This window comes from Erpetoichthys calabaricus, chromosome 12 (assembly GCF_900747795.2).
Source record: "Erpetoichthys calabaricus chromosome 12, fErpCal1.3, whole genome shotgun sequence".
In the NCBI taxonomy this organism is placed as follows: domain Eukaryota; kingdom Metazoa; phylum Chordata; class Cladistia; order Polypteriformes; family Polypteridae; genus Erpetoichthys; species Erpetoichthys calabaricus.
In genome coordinates this window covers 4,033,885-4,052,211 of record NC_041405.2, presented here as the reverse complement: position 1 = coordinate 4,052,211, position 18,327 = coordinate 4,033,885, and the positions used below count along the sequence as shown (strand labels likewise).

At 46.1% G+C, this 18,327-nt stretch overlaps 2 protein-coding genes across 2 annotated transcripts in view; both read right to left on the bottom strand.

Moving 5' to 3' along the window:
- Window positions 1–18,327, bottom strand: part of LOC114661731 (transmembrane protease serine 9-like) — an 80,690-nt gene that overhangs the window by 48,255 nt on the left and 14,108 nt on the right. Inside the window, exons 7-13 of the mRNA XM_028814906.2 lie at window positions 15,477–15,550; window positions 13,840–13,875; window positions 12,788–12,950; window positions 12,329–12,600; window positions 9,636–9,790; window positions 5,614–5,667; window positions 5,366–5,532 (exon numbers count right to left, since the gene is read on the bottom strand). Of these exons, the coding sequence (XP_028670739.2) occupies window positions 5,366–5,532; window positions 5,614–5,667; window positions 9,636–9,790; window positions 12,329–12,600; window positions 12,788–12,950; window positions 13,840–13,875; window positions 15,477–15,550 (921 nt within the window). The remainder of the gene's footprint in view (window positions 1–5,365; window positions 5,533–5,613; window positions 5,668–9,635; window positions 9,791–12,328; window positions 12,601–12,787; window positions 12,951–13,839; window positions 13,876–15,476; window positions 15,551–18,327) is intronic.
- Window positions 5,141–10,131, bottom strand: LOC127529780 (testisin-like). Its single transcript, XM_051934549.1, has 2 exons — window positions 9,636–10,131; window positions 5,141–5,667 (listed from the first exon to the last, which is right to left on the bottom strand). The coding sequence occupies exons 1-2, from the start codon at window positions 9,831–9,833 to the stop codon at window positions 5,365–5,367; spliced, it is 501 nt and encodes a 166-aa protein (XP_051790509.1). The 5' UTR covers window positions 9,834–10,131; the 3' UTR covers window positions 5,141–5,364.

The following is an 18,327-nucleotide window of genomic DNA, read 5'->3' as shown; positions in this document are numbered from 1 at the left end:
TCTGAATCAGCTCATCCATGTAGAGCAGACCTTCCATTCATCTGACCAGTTTATGCTGCACAGTGGTGGTCCAGCATCCCATCGACCCTTCAGTCTGTTTCTGCTGACACAGGGTGTGTCTTTTCACGATCTTCTACTAGAAATGAGTTTTCAGAAATCTTAATGGACCTTAAAAGTGACATTTGTGTCCCTTGTGATAGTCGTTGTTAGAAGTTTTACTCTTTTGACATTCACTGCACTTCCATGTCATTTTCCATCAGTGAAAGCCCACGCTTTGTGAAGATCTTGACTAATTAGTTAGAACATTTAGTCAGCACAAATGATCACGTAGGCTATGACTAGCAGGTTAGGTGATGCTAAGCTGGCCACTGGTCTGTGTTCCTCCTGTGATGGGGTGGCATGGGGTGATACCCTCTGCTGGTTGTTGTTCAGCCTTGTGCCCTGTTAGGGTAGGCTGCAGGTGCCCTGTGACCGCCATCTTCAGGTTTAGCAGGCTTGGACGATGGATGGATAGATGGATGGAATTCAGCAGTGCACTGGCGACTCAGCTCTTCATGGAGGGTTCATTTACACCCCCTGCTGTAGTTCAAGGGTCCCATGAAAAAGATGACAAAACCATTCAGACTTATTAAGGCACGGAATGCTCTCCGGTTTGCACCTGAATAGAAATGAAACATTTTCAAATTTTCTTGTCAGGCACGCCTTTTGTTTTTTATTTCAGATGAATTTGCACTTTTAAAGCTCTAAGAAGAGGTCACCATTCCACAGTGGCAGATAAAAACAACGCCAATTACCAAACAGGCGCCCTGAGGGCAGAGCAATGATGACAGCATAACGAGAAGAGGAGTGGAGAGGGAAACAAAAATGAGGTCCACGGCTGGCAATTAGGTTGTCAGCCAGAAGCTAAAGGCCTCCACAAGAAGAGTCACAAACTGCTCGGGTGAGCTCCTTTTGATTAGGATTGGGGTGGCACGTGTGAAGGAGCACCCCGCTGGCACCATTCTGCATGAGGGGCCAGTTTGGTGTAACCCGAGAAGATGATGGGCAAAGTAAGTGAAAAGCTTCCATCAGTAATTTAACTTTTGTTAACAAATGGTCCTGGGACCACCTTACTGGCTCTAATGAGGTAAGCAATACCACCCCGGGGTGAGAGGGGGCGCTGACACGAACATTATCTTCTCCTTCCACTTCTGCAGCTAAGGAAAAATGGCCAACAGGGACGATTAACCCCGCCCCAGAAGAAACTCCACCCCGCCTCCTTAGGGAAACCCCGCCCCTTCTGATCTCCATCATAGAAGGCCAGCCTGCTCCTGGAGAGTGGAGCCAGACCATAGCAGGGGGCGGAGCCACTGGAAGCCGTCACAACGTCCATCCATCCATCCATTATCCAACCCACTATATCCTAACTACAGGGTCACAGGGGTCTGCTGGAGGCAATCCCAGCCAACACAGGGCGCAAGGCAGGAAACAAACCCTGGGCAGGGCGCCAGCCCACCGCAGAGCACACACACATACCCACACACTAGAGACAATTTAGGATGGCCAATACATCTAACCTGCATGTCTTTGGACTGAAGGAGGAAACCCACGCAGACACGGGGAGAACATGCAAACTCCATGCAGGGAGGACCCGGGAAGCGAACACCCAGGTCTCCTAACTGCGGGGCAGCAGCCATATCAATCCCTCCATCCATCCATTATCCAGCCTGCTATATCCTAACTACAGGGTCATGGGGGTCTGCTGGAGCCAATCCCAGCCAGCACAGGGTGCAAGGCAGGAAGCCACATCAATGTAAAGAATTATTATTTTGTAATACAGAACGACGTTTGCAAACAGACCACAAGGGAGCACCAAAGTTCCATTCCTGGGATTTGGACGCTCCAGCGGGCTGGAATGAAGACTTTGAGTTAAGATCTGTGAGTGCAAAGCTGAACCGTGGAATTTATTTTTGTACTTTTATTAAAACTATTTTGATGTTTAAATACTGTAAATGATGTTTAGGGTTTACGTTACGCTATATGACTAAAATGAAATTATTATGTTGTCTGCTCTGCTTCTAGCATCACTTCTAGTTCCCAAATTAGAACTCAAAGGGGCATGGCAGTTAATAACGAGCATGGTGCCAGTTCAGGTCCTGTAGTGCCCGCAGGTCACCAGGTGTTGTTGTCACAGTGACATTATTAGCTCCACCAACTTCCTCAACCTTTCCCAAAAACTGTGAAAACAAGCAGACCCTCTGAAGTGTAAACCTCAGGTCTGCCCTGCCGTACCCACCACACGATGAAACACCTCAGGATTCGGGTTGGCAACCCCCCCTCCCAAGCAGACACGCGGTCCAGTACCCCCCACTGGAAATAACCACCTACAAGATGTTACGTGGGTGTCCCCTTGGTCAACAATGAGGATCCTGTGAGCCGGACCACCCTCAGGGAATCGCGCCAAATGACCGTAGTGCCGTAACTGACGCTCGCTCACAATGCAGCATTCCTTCATGAACCTCAATGCTCTTCAGTAAAACGCTGGCTCTAAAATGGCACTTCGCTGGCTTGGCTCACAAAGAACCAATCCATTCTGGGTAGGGCTCTTTGAATTTGAACTTGTGCCAATCGGCTTTGAAAAGATTCCTCACGTGTTGGCAAAGCTAATGTCTTGCATTAGGGTACAACAGATCACGAAAGCCTGAACTTAGCCTGCGTGACTGCATGCCATGAGAGTCGTCTTTTAAAATCAGGAACACGCGGGGATTTCATAAATCGGTTGTCTGTTGATATCGTTAGAGGGCCTGTTACGGGTCCACATGGGGGATCTTTCTGGAACTTTCATATGGGTGGTACTTCTGGGTTTCAAAAATGGTGCCCTCTATGACATTTCTCTGAAGAGCCATCTTGGCACCTTTAAATTTTAAGAATGGGCGTACATCACAAAAGAAAAGATGGGGAGGCAAAGAAGCTGAGTGGTTGTGGACTCTACTGCTTCACAGTAGCAACAGTGGGTTCAAATGCTCCAGTCAGTCATTGTCTGCGTGTTTGGTGAACGTTCTCCATGTTTCTGAGAAGGTTTCCTCACACTGGCCTGCATGAGATGTTAATTGACGTTACGCTGTGGATGTGTGTGGACCCCGCAATGGGCAGGTGCCCAGTCCCGGTTTGGCCTCTGCCTCGTGCCGCCGCTGCATATCTTGAAAATGGGACAAAGGAGGTTTGACAATGGCATGGTGTTTAAAACAATGATGGCCTTTTCTGTAACTACAAATGATTGTGTGCAATTTACAAAGAACCAGAATAAATAACTCCTTGTGTCAACCCCCTGAAAAAGAAACTATGAAGATGAGGTGACTTGAAGTTGTCGTAGCACCTTAAAGTCCTCATTCATCTCTCAAACAGGGTTGCTGTAGTTCACTAAAGGGTCGCTGGGAATGTGGGGTCAACTCTGGAAGTACGGTGACAACAACCTCGATCCACCTGAATTTGCCAATTAAAGTCATTTACATATTTTAGGGGACATGTGAAGAAAACCAGAAGAACGCTGGAAGAACATGCAGACACTGCATAAACATCATCCAACCCTGGTTCAGACCCGGGAGTCTGCTGACGTGCCACCCGCCTGCCCACGAGCACTGAAGACTTCCAAAGCACAAAGGTCCTAACACTTCCAATGATATCTACTAGAGGGGGAAATCACCGCCAAACCCTGGCAAGTAATACGGAAAAGCACTGAATCTTTGTAATAGAAATGATTTATTCTTCACACAAAGGAGCATTCCAGTCGTAATGGAACACAAAGGCAAAAATGGGATTGCTGGAACAAAGGCAACCCAAGCCAAAGAAAGTGCCAATGAAGATATTTAACGGAAAATCAAAAAACAGGGGTGGCATCAGGAAAGCATCCAGCCATAAAATGAAACCTACAAGATATTGACCCCACAAAGAAGTGAGAATAGATGAAGCGGAGTAAGAGCAAGAAGAAGAAGATGATTTGCATTTCACCTGAGAACTTGCCATAGTGCCCGGCTCCTGTGCTCAGATCTACACAAAAATGATTTGAATTGCACTGACTCCATCACCACTTGGTTCATTAGGGACTCTCTGGAAATGCAAAGGCACAGCAAGGAGACCCCCCCCATCCTAACCCCCCCCCCCCCCCCCCCCCCCATACACGGTGATAACAGATTAAAAGTCTCCAAAAGATCCACAAAACCAGAATGGGACCCTCACCGGCCATCTCAGAAGAAAGTCGCCCAGTCCAATTGTGGTGTCAACGTTGCACATTAAAGGTGGCAGGTGACAGAGGGGGAGGAACTTCTCCTCTCGCCGTGTTCAGTCTCTTTGTGACAGAGGTGAGGAGATCTTCAATTAGCTCAGGCCTGCAAGGAAACCGAGGCAGAATTTGAGGGGCCACAACTGACCACCAGCAGTTCACCACAGACTAGGACATGTCATAGTGTGAATCCACAGCAGTGCACTCGGTGATGAAGATGGGATTGAGTGTAGTGGTGACGTTACACAGAAAAAATGGGGAATCGAAGTGATGAATGATGATACCCAGGAAGCCCCTCTGGTTGTCATGTTCAGAGGTGGTCTCTGTGTGACTGACTAAAGGAGTTTTTCTGGCTTTGGAGCCAGATGCTGCACTTCTGTGAAGCGAGATGATTCATTGTGTGTGTCCACCCAGGTCACTTGGTGACGAGGGTGGCATTTGCACTGCGGATGGCTGGAGTGTATTGGCGACGTTGTGCAGAGAGGGTGGGCGCATAGAGAGAGAGAGAAGGAGAGACAGAGAGAGTTGAACTGAAGTCAAAAGGACGGACTCCGCTCGCAGCGCGTAGAAGTGGTCTCTGAGTGGGCAACAAAAGGAGTTCTCTTATTGGCTCCTGGCGCATGGAGACCCCTTCTGAGTGTTCACGTTGCAGGTTCGCATCTGAACCCCGGCAGTTCACCACAGTGCAAATCTGCAGAACTGAGATGCTTTGTGGTGCAAATCCATAGAAATGCACTTGGCGACGAGGATGGGATTTGCACTTTAGATGGGTGGAGTGTAGCGGCAGCGCAGTGGTCTCTCACAATCACTAGTCGTTCCAACCTTTATGTGAAAAAACTCATCAAACCAAAGGGTTTCATTAGTGCCAAGTATGGGGGCAAATGTGACCTGGTGGCCAATTTATGGGGGGGTTTCACTACATTTACGACACACCCCTTTATTCAGCTCACCATGAAATGCCTGCTGTTGTATTTTGTTTTTGTTTTAGGTCCCAGGAAAATGTCTGGCGCTCTGGCTGCTGGTCCAAAAATGACAGTACAGAAATTCAAATCTTAGGTTCTCAATACCACAGATTGGCTCGTCATGTTCTCCATTCCTCATCACTACTAGATAAGGCCTAAAAGTCTCATTAGCAAAAGGCTCATTAGTATGTAGGCGATGGCCTCCCAGAATCCAGCCTTAGGCCTCGAGTCGAAGAAGAGCAGGACCGTGTTCATCAGATCCTTGGGCATCACTTGCAGCCGAACACTTGAACTCGTCTCCTCCTCGATCCACTTGAGATAGAATGCGACACGAGCGTAAACTCCTGGGAACCAGAACCGGGCACATCCAAACCCCCAACTGACTATGCCAACCTGGACCCAGGAGCCGTTGACAGTGCTGCAGACGAGGGGACCTCCAGAGTCACCCTGAAAAGAAAGAGAGGAATGAGTGTGGAACAAGCTGCATTATACAAAGTGGCCACAAGGTGGCTTGGCGAGTCGTGCCGTGGCCACCACGCATGGAGTCTGCACAATCTCCTGGGGAGGTCTTCTCAGGGTAGTCTGGTTCTCTCTCACGTTTCAATGGCAAGTGTTAAAGTTAAGTGGTGATTCCAAATTGGTTCTGATGCCCCATCCTGCCAGCTTTAACAAATAAGAATAAAAACTCTTGAATATAAATCTTAGATGCATAGACACGGCCTGCAACAAAGCTAAACTCATTCGAGATCCAGTCCTCAGAGCACTGACTAAAACTGCTTAGTACAATTTTTGGACTTTCAAGAGTCCAGTGTTACCAGAATGAGGCGCAAGGCAGGAATGAAACTGAGGACTGGATGAAAGGCACACACACACACACACACACACACACACACACACACACACACACACACACACACACAGGGGCCAATCAGCTGAAAATGGAAACCCTGTGGACAAGGGTGGAGAAACCAGAGTACCTGCAGAAAAACCCATTGGTAGTTGTTGGCCTCTGCCCATCAACCAATGCTGCTGGGACAGGGCCAGGCCCAATGTGATCCTGAATTACATTAACTGGGTTTGAGGATATGATGTCATGCACCCATTTTCTGCCACTTTTCCAGGTCTAGATTGTGAAGGCAGCAGTCTGAGCAAAGATGCCCAGATGTCACTTTTCTCTGCCACCTCCTCTACCACCTATGGGAGAGATACCAAGGTGTTCTCAGACTAGCTGGGTGATTTAATCTCTCCACCGTAATTCTATGTTTGCCCCAAGGTCTCCTTCCAGTTGGCACTTTAGTAGGGAGATACCCAGGAGGCATCCTTACCAGGAGCAGCGGCCCCTGAATGTTTGCTCTCCTCATCCTACCTCTAAGGCTGAGCCCAGACACCTTGTGAAGGAAGCCCATTCCCACCACTGGTATCTACCATCTCCTACTTTTAGTCACTACCCATAGGTGAGGGCATGGATGGAGATCGACCGGCAAGTCGAGTACTTTGCCTTTCGGCTTGCTTGTCTCTTCTCCACAACTGACAGGTACAACATCAGCAGGACAGCTGACGCTGCTCCGAACATCCTGTGGAACTCCCACTCCCTTCTTCTCTCACTTGTGAAGAAGACCCCAAGATATTTCAATTCCTCCACTTTGATTTAGTGCCCTGGGGCCTCATGTATTCCACGCTGTATAAAAACTAAACTTGTTGTAAAGCCACGCACATTTTCACTCCAGCTCAGTCCCTGGCATACGTAAGTTTTCAGCTCGGTTTTGCCAACTGGCAGCACCCAGCATCAAAGCCATGCTACTGTTCCTGTGTTGTTTCCCTTTATTTTTTAGATTCACATCCCGTATGTGGCTTTATCAAATACACTAAAATTAACTGCATATCGTTTATTAGTTTAAGGCATCTCATTGTAATCAATCTGTAACCATGTAATTGTCCACGGAATGGCCAAACTATTCCAAATACCATCGTTGCTTTAGCGTTGTTACTCTCAGTGCACCACTGAGTATTTATCCCACTGTATCTGAGTGTGGAATCACAGCTCTACAGCAGCTGATCGGAAAGCCCTACGACAGATTGGGTCAAGAGCGGGGAGAAATATCAGGATACAGCGTCTACCACATGCTGTCTCAGCCATGCGCAAAGTCTATTTGAACTACTCCCATACAGTACAGCAAATGCTTCAGAGCCTTTCCTGTAGGGATCTCGCAGTTCAGAAACAGTTTCATCCCAAGAGCTCTAAATGCACTCAATCAGTCCATCAAGTGCTCCTTGTAGAACTGTCTGTACTTATAAGTACAATCACCTCACTGTAAACCTGCACTACAGTTATAATAGAATAGAATATAATATATAATATAATAGAATATTGCACAACCTCAGCCACTTCATGAACTGTTTCACTATCTGCATTATATGTACATGTAGATTGTGCTTATGCTTTCATATTGTTTATATTTCATTGTTTTTTAATCATATTATTATTATTATTATTATTATTTTATCATTTTATAGGTAAATAAGTCCCTGTGGTGGGTTGGCACCCTGCCCGGTATTGGTTCCTGCCTTGCACCCTGTGTTGGCTGGGATTGGCTCCAGCAGACCCCTGTGACCCTGTAGTTAGGGTTCAGCGGGTTGGAAAATGGATGGATGGATGGATGGATGGATGGAGGTAAATAAGTTTATGGAGGATTGGCATATTGAATCTCATTGTACCATACAATAACAATAAAGGAATTCAATTCAATTCAATTGAGAGCGCTTTGTATTTAAAGATGATGACGACTGGCTTCTAAGTTGATTTATATTTCCAGGCGCTACCTTCTTGGAGCTCTTGATATCATTTTTAAGATGAAATGCATTACAGTAAAGTATGTAAATTACATTACACAGATACATTTTAACTTCATTTAAATAATCTATATTGTTAATAATGAAACATGTGACAACACGAGCTGGCGCCCATTCACGGACTGTTCCTGTCTCGCGCTGTATTCTTGCTGGGGCTGGCATGACCCGGGATGGATAGATGGATGGAATAGTTAAACGTGTACTATGAAGATATTTCAATGTTTTCTTTAAACACTTTTAAGACATGCCGTTCTAAGCTTACAGATGGCTTGCATTTATTACAGAGCTTATTGTGTGGCGATTGGTTACTTGGAGAAAGAAAAAGGAAGGACAGGACTTGAGTGTTAGTGTGTTTGAGAAAGACAGTAAATTACTTCATTAAAGGTCACGCACGGCACAGCAAGCATCTTGTGGGAGGCAGGAACAATCTGTGGACGAGGCGCCAGCTCGTCACTATCGCTGCGCCACCGTGTCTCCATGTTTAATAACACGCTTTAACTCCTATCATCATGAAAATGATATCAAGTATATAATTAAATAATTTTATTTTAAATATTCAGAGAGCTGTAATATCACAAATGTAATGAACTCTGTGTCCTGTTTAAGAAGCACGTAGTGATTCACACACACAGAGCACATACAAGAACACATACAATACAAAGCATTTAATGTGCTACTTTAGTTACGATGGGATTTGAGAAACTAGTAAATTAAATGATTTTAAGATGCAGTTTATGATGTTCTACTTTAATGACAAAATAAAACTATGTGATTAAAGAGGAAATTTCGAGATTAAAGTTGGCATTTTGAGCTTTTTTCTCACTGTGTCCCTATTTTTATTTCTTTTCTCTGTACCCTAATAAGCTTCTATACGACACTCAGACGGTGGGCTACGACTCACTCCTTTTTTATTTCGGGCACTGTGCGACTTTTGAGCTTCTCCGCCACTCTGTTACTCGATCAACTTCCCTTTGTTGTTTATTCCACTGTTTAAACCAACAAATAGTACGTTTTTCTTTGCCTCCACTTGGTATTCGCTGAAATTCTTCTATTTTCCCCCCGTGCCTTTGCCATTGTCTTTTCACAGAATGCTGAACTTAAGGCCTATGTATATTGATTTGCATATTCAAAGAGGTGTAATTCTGGGAGGAGTTGTGGAGTGGCGGCAGGTGCGTGCACGTGCGTTACTTTTCACACTGACCGGGATTTATGGAGTGGAAGAATGTGGAAGTTGGCGTACGCACAGATTTATGCGTACACACATTTCTGTTTTGGCCCATACGCCATGTTTTAGTATGAATTCTATGCACGGCGTTATACGTGAGGCCCCTGAAGAGGGCACGCCACCCTTTTCCGGCTCTCATGTCACAAATCGGATTTCAGAGAAATCTCACCTTTTTGCTTGGCCATTGGTGATGTGCCACCTTGGCAGGCCACAAATCAAATGGAGACATGGCATCTTGAAACTGGTGGGCACACTGCCATAGATGGGCACTACCCTCATGGCTGTCATAGTTTCTCACTCCTTGTGACCAAAACAGAAAGCAAAACAAAAACCTTCTCACCCTGCAGGCGTCCTTCCATCCCAAGAGGTATCCAGCGCACATCATGTCGTTTAAGATTCTGGTGCCAGTTAAGTTTAAATAGAAGAAGTTACACACCGAGCTGGGGATGATGCCGACCTGAACTTGCTGCAGAGTGCCAGGACTTGGAAGGATTACTTGAAAAAGAAGAAAAAATAGATAAACTACAGGTGTGGGCATCAAAATGGCATAACCCCTCTGACCCTGAGAATCGCGGGCACCCTCATCCAATGTGTGCAAGAATATGAGGGTCTGCTAGCCAATCACTCAGCTCAGTCAGGGTGGTCCATGCCACCATTACACAGGGCTGTAGTTTTCAAGTCACATTGGCCCCGAACTAGGGTGGTACCAAGCTGTCACCCGGGTCCTAATTTGGGATCTTGAGGTGGTGTTTTGTGTGGTGGGTGCGGTGGCATGCTGTCTACTGTGATAGGACCTCCATGGCAGTCCCCACCACGCACCATGAAATTAAAATGAGTTAAAAAACACTCAAGGGAGAGACGCACAACAGAAAACTCTACAGGCAAGGTGACAAAGAGCTGCCCTGTCTGGAGTGAAGCCCATCGAGCAGGTGGGTGGCCCGAGTTGCCCACCGCCATCTCGTAGAGCCCTGCATTCTCCTTTCTCTTGAGATGCCAGCCTCCCTTCTTCCTGGCAAAGGGGCATTTATCCAACACTCTGAAATCAAGTTGAGGAATCGCTTCTGGGGTCGGAAGAGTGGGGTCTTCCATTTGCCCCAAAAGGCACTGGACTAGCACGCCCTCTAATGGCTCCTGGGGGCCGCATGGATAAAACTTGCCTATCACTGGGAAATGCGCACAAGCCACGTCTTACACAAAAGTCGCGATTTCATAAACCACCCACACGTCCTACAAAGGTGTGTTGGCATTGCAGCTGGACAAGGAGGTGACATCTCGGGTCTTTGTGCGTCTCAATGACGCGTTGGTCACGCTTTGATGTCGTTGAACTGATTGTGCCACCGGGAACTGGCAGGTGCTCTCCATAGTGTTGGTAACAACTCCTCCTTAACTGAATTAGCGGGTAGTCCCCGAGTTTGGTCTGCCAAAAGGGGGTGCTGTGTGTTGTAGTCTCCGGTATTCGTGCGGATCTCCTTGGTGGGGCGACGAGAGCCTCAGTGCGGAGAGTTTGGGTATCAAGTCAGGGGACGGACAGGTGGACGAGTGACATGCTTCCTCTGGATGAAGTCGATCGACCGGCGAGTGAGCGCGCTGTGAAACGACCGATGAAGAGGAGTCAGGTGGCTCAGTGATTGGCTGCGAGGTAGGGGCTTTGTGAAACCCCTTGGGAGCCCACTTAAGCTCACGATTCAGTTTTGTTGGGAGGTGGGGGGTCTTATTCTTTCGTTTTGGGCCGACGGAAGTCCTTTATGCTTTTTATTGTAGGGGGGTCCTTTTGTGTCTTTGGACTTTCCCCACTTAGACTGGCACACTGCTCAGCAAGGGTGTGTCACCCACTTTCATCGCCTCGTTCCCAACTGATGTCAATGACAGTGAGGTCCTCTTTACATGTCTTGACCGGGTGGGCCTTGTTTACCCCCCCCCTCCCCGTTTTTGAGCTTCTAGTGTAACGCCATCTTGAGAGTACATGGCTGGTGAGACACGTCTGACAGCTTCATTGAGCTCGTTTGTGATGGGACCATTTAAGGTGACCCCCAAGAGTCACCGTGTGATGTTCTGCATTGCCCTCCATGTCTTACTGGTGTGTATGGCCACCAGCGCTATGGTGGAGGTGAGCCGTGCCCACTTGAGCAACGATGGAGTCGTCCAAATTCGACCTTGCATCTTCATCAGAGCCTTTCACTGAATCTTAATTTGAACTCAATCACCTCGTCGACCATCTTGTCCCCTCCTATCGTGGTCCAGCAAACTCTCATGACTTCGATGGCCAATTTTTCCCCGTTTCATATTTCAATTGGGTGATCATCATCATCAGCTAGTAGTGCTGCGCCACATCACCTTTGAAGCTGAGGTCACCAAGTCGAATGTGACTGGCCTAAGGGACATCGCCCTGCCCACCAACCATGACCTGACTCAAGGTGAAATCCATGGCGAGGGCGAAGTCAGCTTTCGTTTTTCAAATTGTCTCCGCTGTAAACTCTTTCACCTGTTTTGTGAATTAAAAACAACCTGTTTTCCACATCTGCCATCTTGTTTGTCGACTTTCTGTGACACCTTTGGTCCTGGTTGGTTAGGACTACCAGCAGGTCATCTACTCCACCGCTGGCCTTAACCATCAGAAAAAATTACGACGGCACCGGAGAATGCAACTCACTTTCAACATCGTTAAATACGCAATGCAATGAACAACAAATTCAGCCAATGGATCAGTGGCCTTTAAGACCCTGGCACTGACGTTCAAAAAAATATTTGAAAGACTAAGGAACAGTCAGAAAAAGTTAAAGTCACCAGCCGGGTCTTGATATCTTTACACAACTGCACGACGACTTTGTCCCATAAAGCACTTTGAGCTCCGTCATTGCTATGAAAATGTTGTTATGGCCAAGTGAGAAAAAGCAAAGTGATCCCAACAAACTCCCATTGTGACTCTCCAGACAAAGAGGGAGAAATCCCAGAATGCATTGGTGCGGCTCCAAGGGAAGGAGGCAGGGTGGGGCGGTTACCATGGAGACCAAGAAAGCAGACTGTGGCCCTCACCTTCTTCCAAGATGGAGCCCCAACCCGTCACCCAGCAGTTGTTTTGGAAGATGAACTTGCTGCTCTTATTGTGGAGACATACGGGTTGGATGAATCTGCTGTAGGTGACGGGCTGGCTGAGCTGCACAACGGAGACATCTTTTCCAAACTTGGCATCAAAGAAACCAGGGTAGATAATGATCTCCTTCAGACTGCGGACCTCCGTGTGAGCACTCGGCATGACAAGCTGGTGGATTCCCAAGTAGATTTGAAAATTCTCTTTATTGTAACCCCTGGAGAGAAAAACAAAAACACAAGTGAAAGTGACTTGGGGTTTGAAAAAAACACTTCATCCAGCTGCCAATCGGACACTGGCGCTCAGGGTCTAGCAATGAAAAACGATACGTGTGAGAGCTCAACGTCCCCCCACTTGACCCCCAAAACAGCGAGGCAGATGCGTTGAAACACGGGTCTACTTACACAACGCAGTGTGCAGCGGTCAGCACCCACTGCTTATTAATCAGGGACCCCCCGCAGATGTGCTGTCCATTCCTCCAAAGGCTCACCTGCCACGGCCATGCCCCTTCCACAGCTGCTGTGCCCCCTACAATCCTGGAGTGGACTGATTGGGTGCCACAGGCATCTGAAAAAAAAAGAAAACACAAAGACACCGGGGGTCACAGAGGGGAGCTTGGCTGAGACATCTGATTGACTTTGAAGGGTCTAAATCTGCTGATCAGCGTCATGGAAAAGGAAAAGAAATCCACGGACATTCAATGTGGCATAAAAATAAAATATGAAAACGCCGAAGGGTGAAAAGATAGATAGATAGATAGATAGATAGATAGATAGATAGATAGATAGATAGATAGATAGATAGATAGATAGATAGATAGATAGATAGATAGATAGATAGATAGATAGATAGAATTTGGTATTGTAGGCAGGATTAGATAGATAGATAGATAGATAGATAGATAGATAGATAGATAGATAGATAGATAGATAGATAGATAGATAGATAGATAGATAGATAGATAGATAGAATTTGTTATAGTAGGCAGGATTAGATAGATAGATAGATAGATAGATAGATAGATAGATAGATAGATAGATAGATAGATAGATAGATAGATAGATAGATAGATAGATAGAATTTGTTATAGTAGGCAGGATTAGATAGATAGATAGATAGATAGATAGATAGATAGATAGATAGATAGATAGATAGATAGATAGATAGATAGATAGATAGATAGATAGATAGAATTTGTTATAGTAGGCAGGATTAGATAGATAGATAGATAGATAGATAGATAGATAGATAGATAGATAGATAGATAGATAGATAGATAGATAGATAGATAGATACTTTTCCTAAGCACAGTATTGCCCCTCTCTATGTCCGTTATTCTCCAGTACATTATACTACACATAACGTTCATCAGTTTGCTCTGTGATGAGTTCTTTGCTATAACATTAAATTCTGATGTCACTTCTCACTTTTGAACAATGAAGCCTGTTGTCATTACCTGGACTCTCGCATTGTCCACAGCATAACAGCCGGCCTGGAAAAGATGAAAGCAGAACAGGTGAATGTCTGCAGTTTGAGCCGAGCATCCAAGTTGATTTCACGCGCACTCATAAAGTCAAGGTGCCATGGCGGTTCTTCAGAGAACTGCAATAGGGGAAACATTTTTGGATCCCCCAAAAGATGAAGGCTCCAGAAAGAAGCTTTATTTATTAAGATCTGTAACAGGCTCCATATAACCATAAAGAAATGGAAAGAGATTTGTGAAACATCAAACAGGTTCCTGATTTTAGAAGGACTCTCGCTGCACACGTTAACACGGGTGAAGTTCAGGTTTTACTAATCCGCTTGTATTTCATTATGAAGCCCACACAAACATTAAAGATTTCAAGTTTTTTTTCTGTATATGAGGGAGTTTCTCAAAGCAGAAAAAACCAACGTCACATGCAAGGCACCCAGAATGAAGTGGCGCTGTTTCAAGCAATGGAAGCACACAACCCAGGAGAAAACCACAAAGTGCCGCTAAATAGCCAGCATTTTGAGAAGTGTAACTTCAGTGCTGCCAGGATAGGCTCTGTCTCCCTGTGAGTCTGGAATGATGTTATGTAATAAAAGTTTCTTTCACATTTTATTGGTTGGGACTACAAACCTGACTTATGGGGTCGAGCCCCACGTCTGCCGACACGGTGTGACCCTGAGCGAGTCACTTCACCTGCCTGTGCCCCAACTGAGAAAACAAAAGACATAGAACCAATTGTATCTCAGATTTTGTAAATCCATCCATCCATTTTCCAACCCGCTGAATCCGAACACAGGGTCACGGGGGTCTGCTGGAGCCAATCCCAGCCAACACAGGGCACAAGGCAGGGAACCAATCCCGGGCAGGGTGCCAACCCACCGCAGGACACACACAAACACACCCACACACCAAGCACACACTAGGGCCAATTTAGAATCGCCAATCCACCTAACCTGCATGTCTTTCGACTGTGTGAGGAAACCAGAGCACCCGGTGGGAACCCACGCAGACACGGAGAACATGCAAACTCCACGCAGGGAGGACCCGGGAAGCTAACTGCGCCACCGTGCCGCCCATTTTGTAAATCGCCTAGATTAATAATAAAATGAAGAGTCATGAACGATGCATGTTGAAAGAGATTAAAGTAATTAATTGTAAAAACCGTTCATTCCAGTTCAGTGTTACCTTATGGAATATTCATCATTAGAAAAAAAAAAAAAAAAGATTATATTTCGGAAGACATTTGCTCACCTCTTTTCAAAACCACCCAAAATGTGTCCACCATACGTTTAATATGTGAAGCCTAAACGGATTATTAGTTATTATAGATTATAGATAAATCAATGCGCGCTCACGTGAAACAAGCGACAAGGCGCGTAACGAGGAGTCCCCCCCCCCACACTGAGCTTCTGCTTGTGCCGCTCAGACCCGTGATGTGTCGCGAGGAAAATCCGTAGCACCTGGATGTCGACTCGAACTCCAGGGGTCCTTATGAACCCCATATAAAATAAAAGGCGGACTAATGACCACCGCCCGGGCGTTAGCTTTCATCGCGTGAATGGAGGGTCGCCCTTGAACTTCAGCACTTCAGCCAGTTGATCCAAAAAGCTTTGGCTTACCGAGCAGCACGACGAGGAAACCCTTCAAAACTCGCATTGTGACGAGAACGTGTCCCTGATCCCCGACAGTCCTCCTGAAGCGTGACAAATGGGCGTGTCTCACTCCGATACCTAAAGTGGCATCAGCGCCCAGTACTCGGGGTAACGCGAGGCTTGTCTCTCTCTTTTTCAAATGAACCCAATTCAGTGTGAATCTCGGGCAATGAATGAATGCGGCCCGTCGACTGGAGAAGTCAATCCGCGATGTCAAGTCGGCTAACTAATCTGCCACACCACTGCCGAGGACAACAACAACACCCTGGAATAACGCCGCCTGTGGCAAAGGGCATTAATGGCGCCCATTAACCCCCCAACACACCCGAGACTTTTCGTTACAAGACACGAGATTATTTTCTTAATTTACATATACGACGTATTATACATTGCTAAACCATGAACACATAAATAAATAAATAAATAAATAAATAAATAAATAAATAAATAAATAAATGTTTTACTTGTAGAAATCATAAAACAATAAAAGAAGAGAGAGAGAGAAAGTAGGGTTGGGAGCATGCGCGTTGCTGCGTTCACCACTCGACAAACCACCTGCAATTAAACGCACAACTGAAATTATATTTAAATGTTTAATGTGAAACTCATCAGTGGCTCGCTGGTTTTTGCCTTCAAGCTATAAGGCGCTGCACAAACTTAAGGGACTTTTATCGGTTGTTACTGACAGCTTGAACCGATTCCAGAAATATAATAATAATAATAATAATAATAATAATAATGATGACAAAATGGCATCATCAGGTTGGAACGACTTTGGTAGACGTAGGAATGGAATTACCTCTTAACGCCGAGAGACACTTAAACGGACTTTTGGTTTCTCAGTTGCTCTCAGTCGCTTGGTCTCCCCTGGTGCTCACACACGCCGCCCGGCTCCGCCTCACCTGGGCTCACACGCCGCTCGTATGCCCCCCTGTAACCCCAGCTCTCTGTGAGCTGACCCAAGCCCAGGGTTCAAGTTGATGGGCTTCAGCAGCCGGGAGTCGCATCCGATCGAAGGGCTCTTTCAGTGCTGCACCTGCGCCTCCTTCTCCAGTTGCTCCCGGGAGCCGCTCTGTAGTCGACATCTCCAGGTTGTGCCGCTGCCACCTCAGGAACGCGTCCCCTTGAGGTCCGAGCCCTGAGGCGGAACAATGAATAAAATACAACGCGATGTGCAAGTGCAGCGGTCAATGGACTATAAAGTGCCTGACCCAGATATGTGGGGCGCAAGGCGTGAACAGATGGAAGGCGTCAGCACATCGTAGGTGGGCCGACACAACGCTAATAGTAATATTGTTTATATTATCATGAGTAACATTGTCAGAAGTATTTTAAAATTATTACTATTATTATTATTATTATTCTGGAATTGGTTCAAACTGTCAGTAACAACCGATAAAAGTCTCTTAAGTTTGTGCCGCGCCTTATAGCTTGAAGGCAAAAACCAGCGAGCAACATGAGTTTCACATTAATTAGTTTTTAATGCCAGTTTTACGTTTGATTGCAGGTGATTTGTCGTGTGGTGAATGCAGCAACTATTATTAGCAGTAGCAGTAACAGTATCCATCCATCCATCCATTATCCAACCCGCTATATCCTAGGTACAGGATCACGGGGTCTGCAGGAGCCAATCCCAGCCCACAGAACACACCAGGGCCAATTTAGAATCGCCAAAAAAGATAGATAGATAGATAGATAGATAGATAGATAGATAGATAGATAGATAGATAGATAGATAGATAGATAGATAGATAGATAGATTCTGGTATAGCAGGCAGGATTAGATAGATAGATAGATAGATAGATAGATAGATAGATAGATAGATAGATAGATAGATAGATAGATAGATAGATAGATAGATAGATAGATAGATAGATCAACGTCAATTCAGCGATTTCTGCAATACTGAGAGATAAGGCAGGTTAATAAGGCAATCCCAATCATTTGCCTCAGAAAATTGGTCTTCACTGATGCTACGACTGTTTTCTAACAGATTTTCGGTTTTCTAACAGGACATATATACATCCATCCATTATCCAACTATATCCTAACTACAGGGTCACGGGGGTCTGCTGGAGCCAATCCCAGCCAACACAGGGCGCAAGGCAGGAAACATACCTGGGCAGGGCGCCAGTCCACCGCAGGGCGCGCACTCTCTCACACACACACACACACAGTAGGGACAATTTAGAATCACCAGTCCACCTAACCTGCATGTCTTTGGACTGTGGGAGGAAACCCACGCAGACATGGGGAGAACATGCAAACTCCACACAGGGAGGACCCGGGAAGCGAACCCAGACGGGTCTCCTAACTGCAAGCCAGTGCCACCGTGCAGCCCTAGTAACAGTATTTTTATTATTATTAATAATAGTAGTACTAATATTACAATTTATGATTAATTATTATTATTAGTAGTAGTAGTAGTCAGTGGCAGTTCTGGGCATAGGCTGACCTCTAGCGGTCAGGACGCATTACTGCAGCAATATGTAAAGATTCCTACCTGTACGTATTCTGTTTAGAAAAATTTGTCCTGACTTGACCAGAGCACAAAAGGTTTAAGTTGTGCGCCTCAGCTGCGCCCCTCACTGTCTGCACTCTGCGCAGCGTAATCTATACTTGTGTGCCACGCGTGTGACTGTGAGGCAGAGCTGCTTCAATTTTAGCAGTTAGCCGCTGCCGGGACCAGGAATCCGGACTCAAACACAACCAACCCCCCCATTGGTCTTTTCATGTGACGTGCAGCCTGCCAGACAGACACACAGCTGTTTCCCAGCTCTCCTCCTCCTCCTCTTCAATCGTGGCAGCACAGGGTGA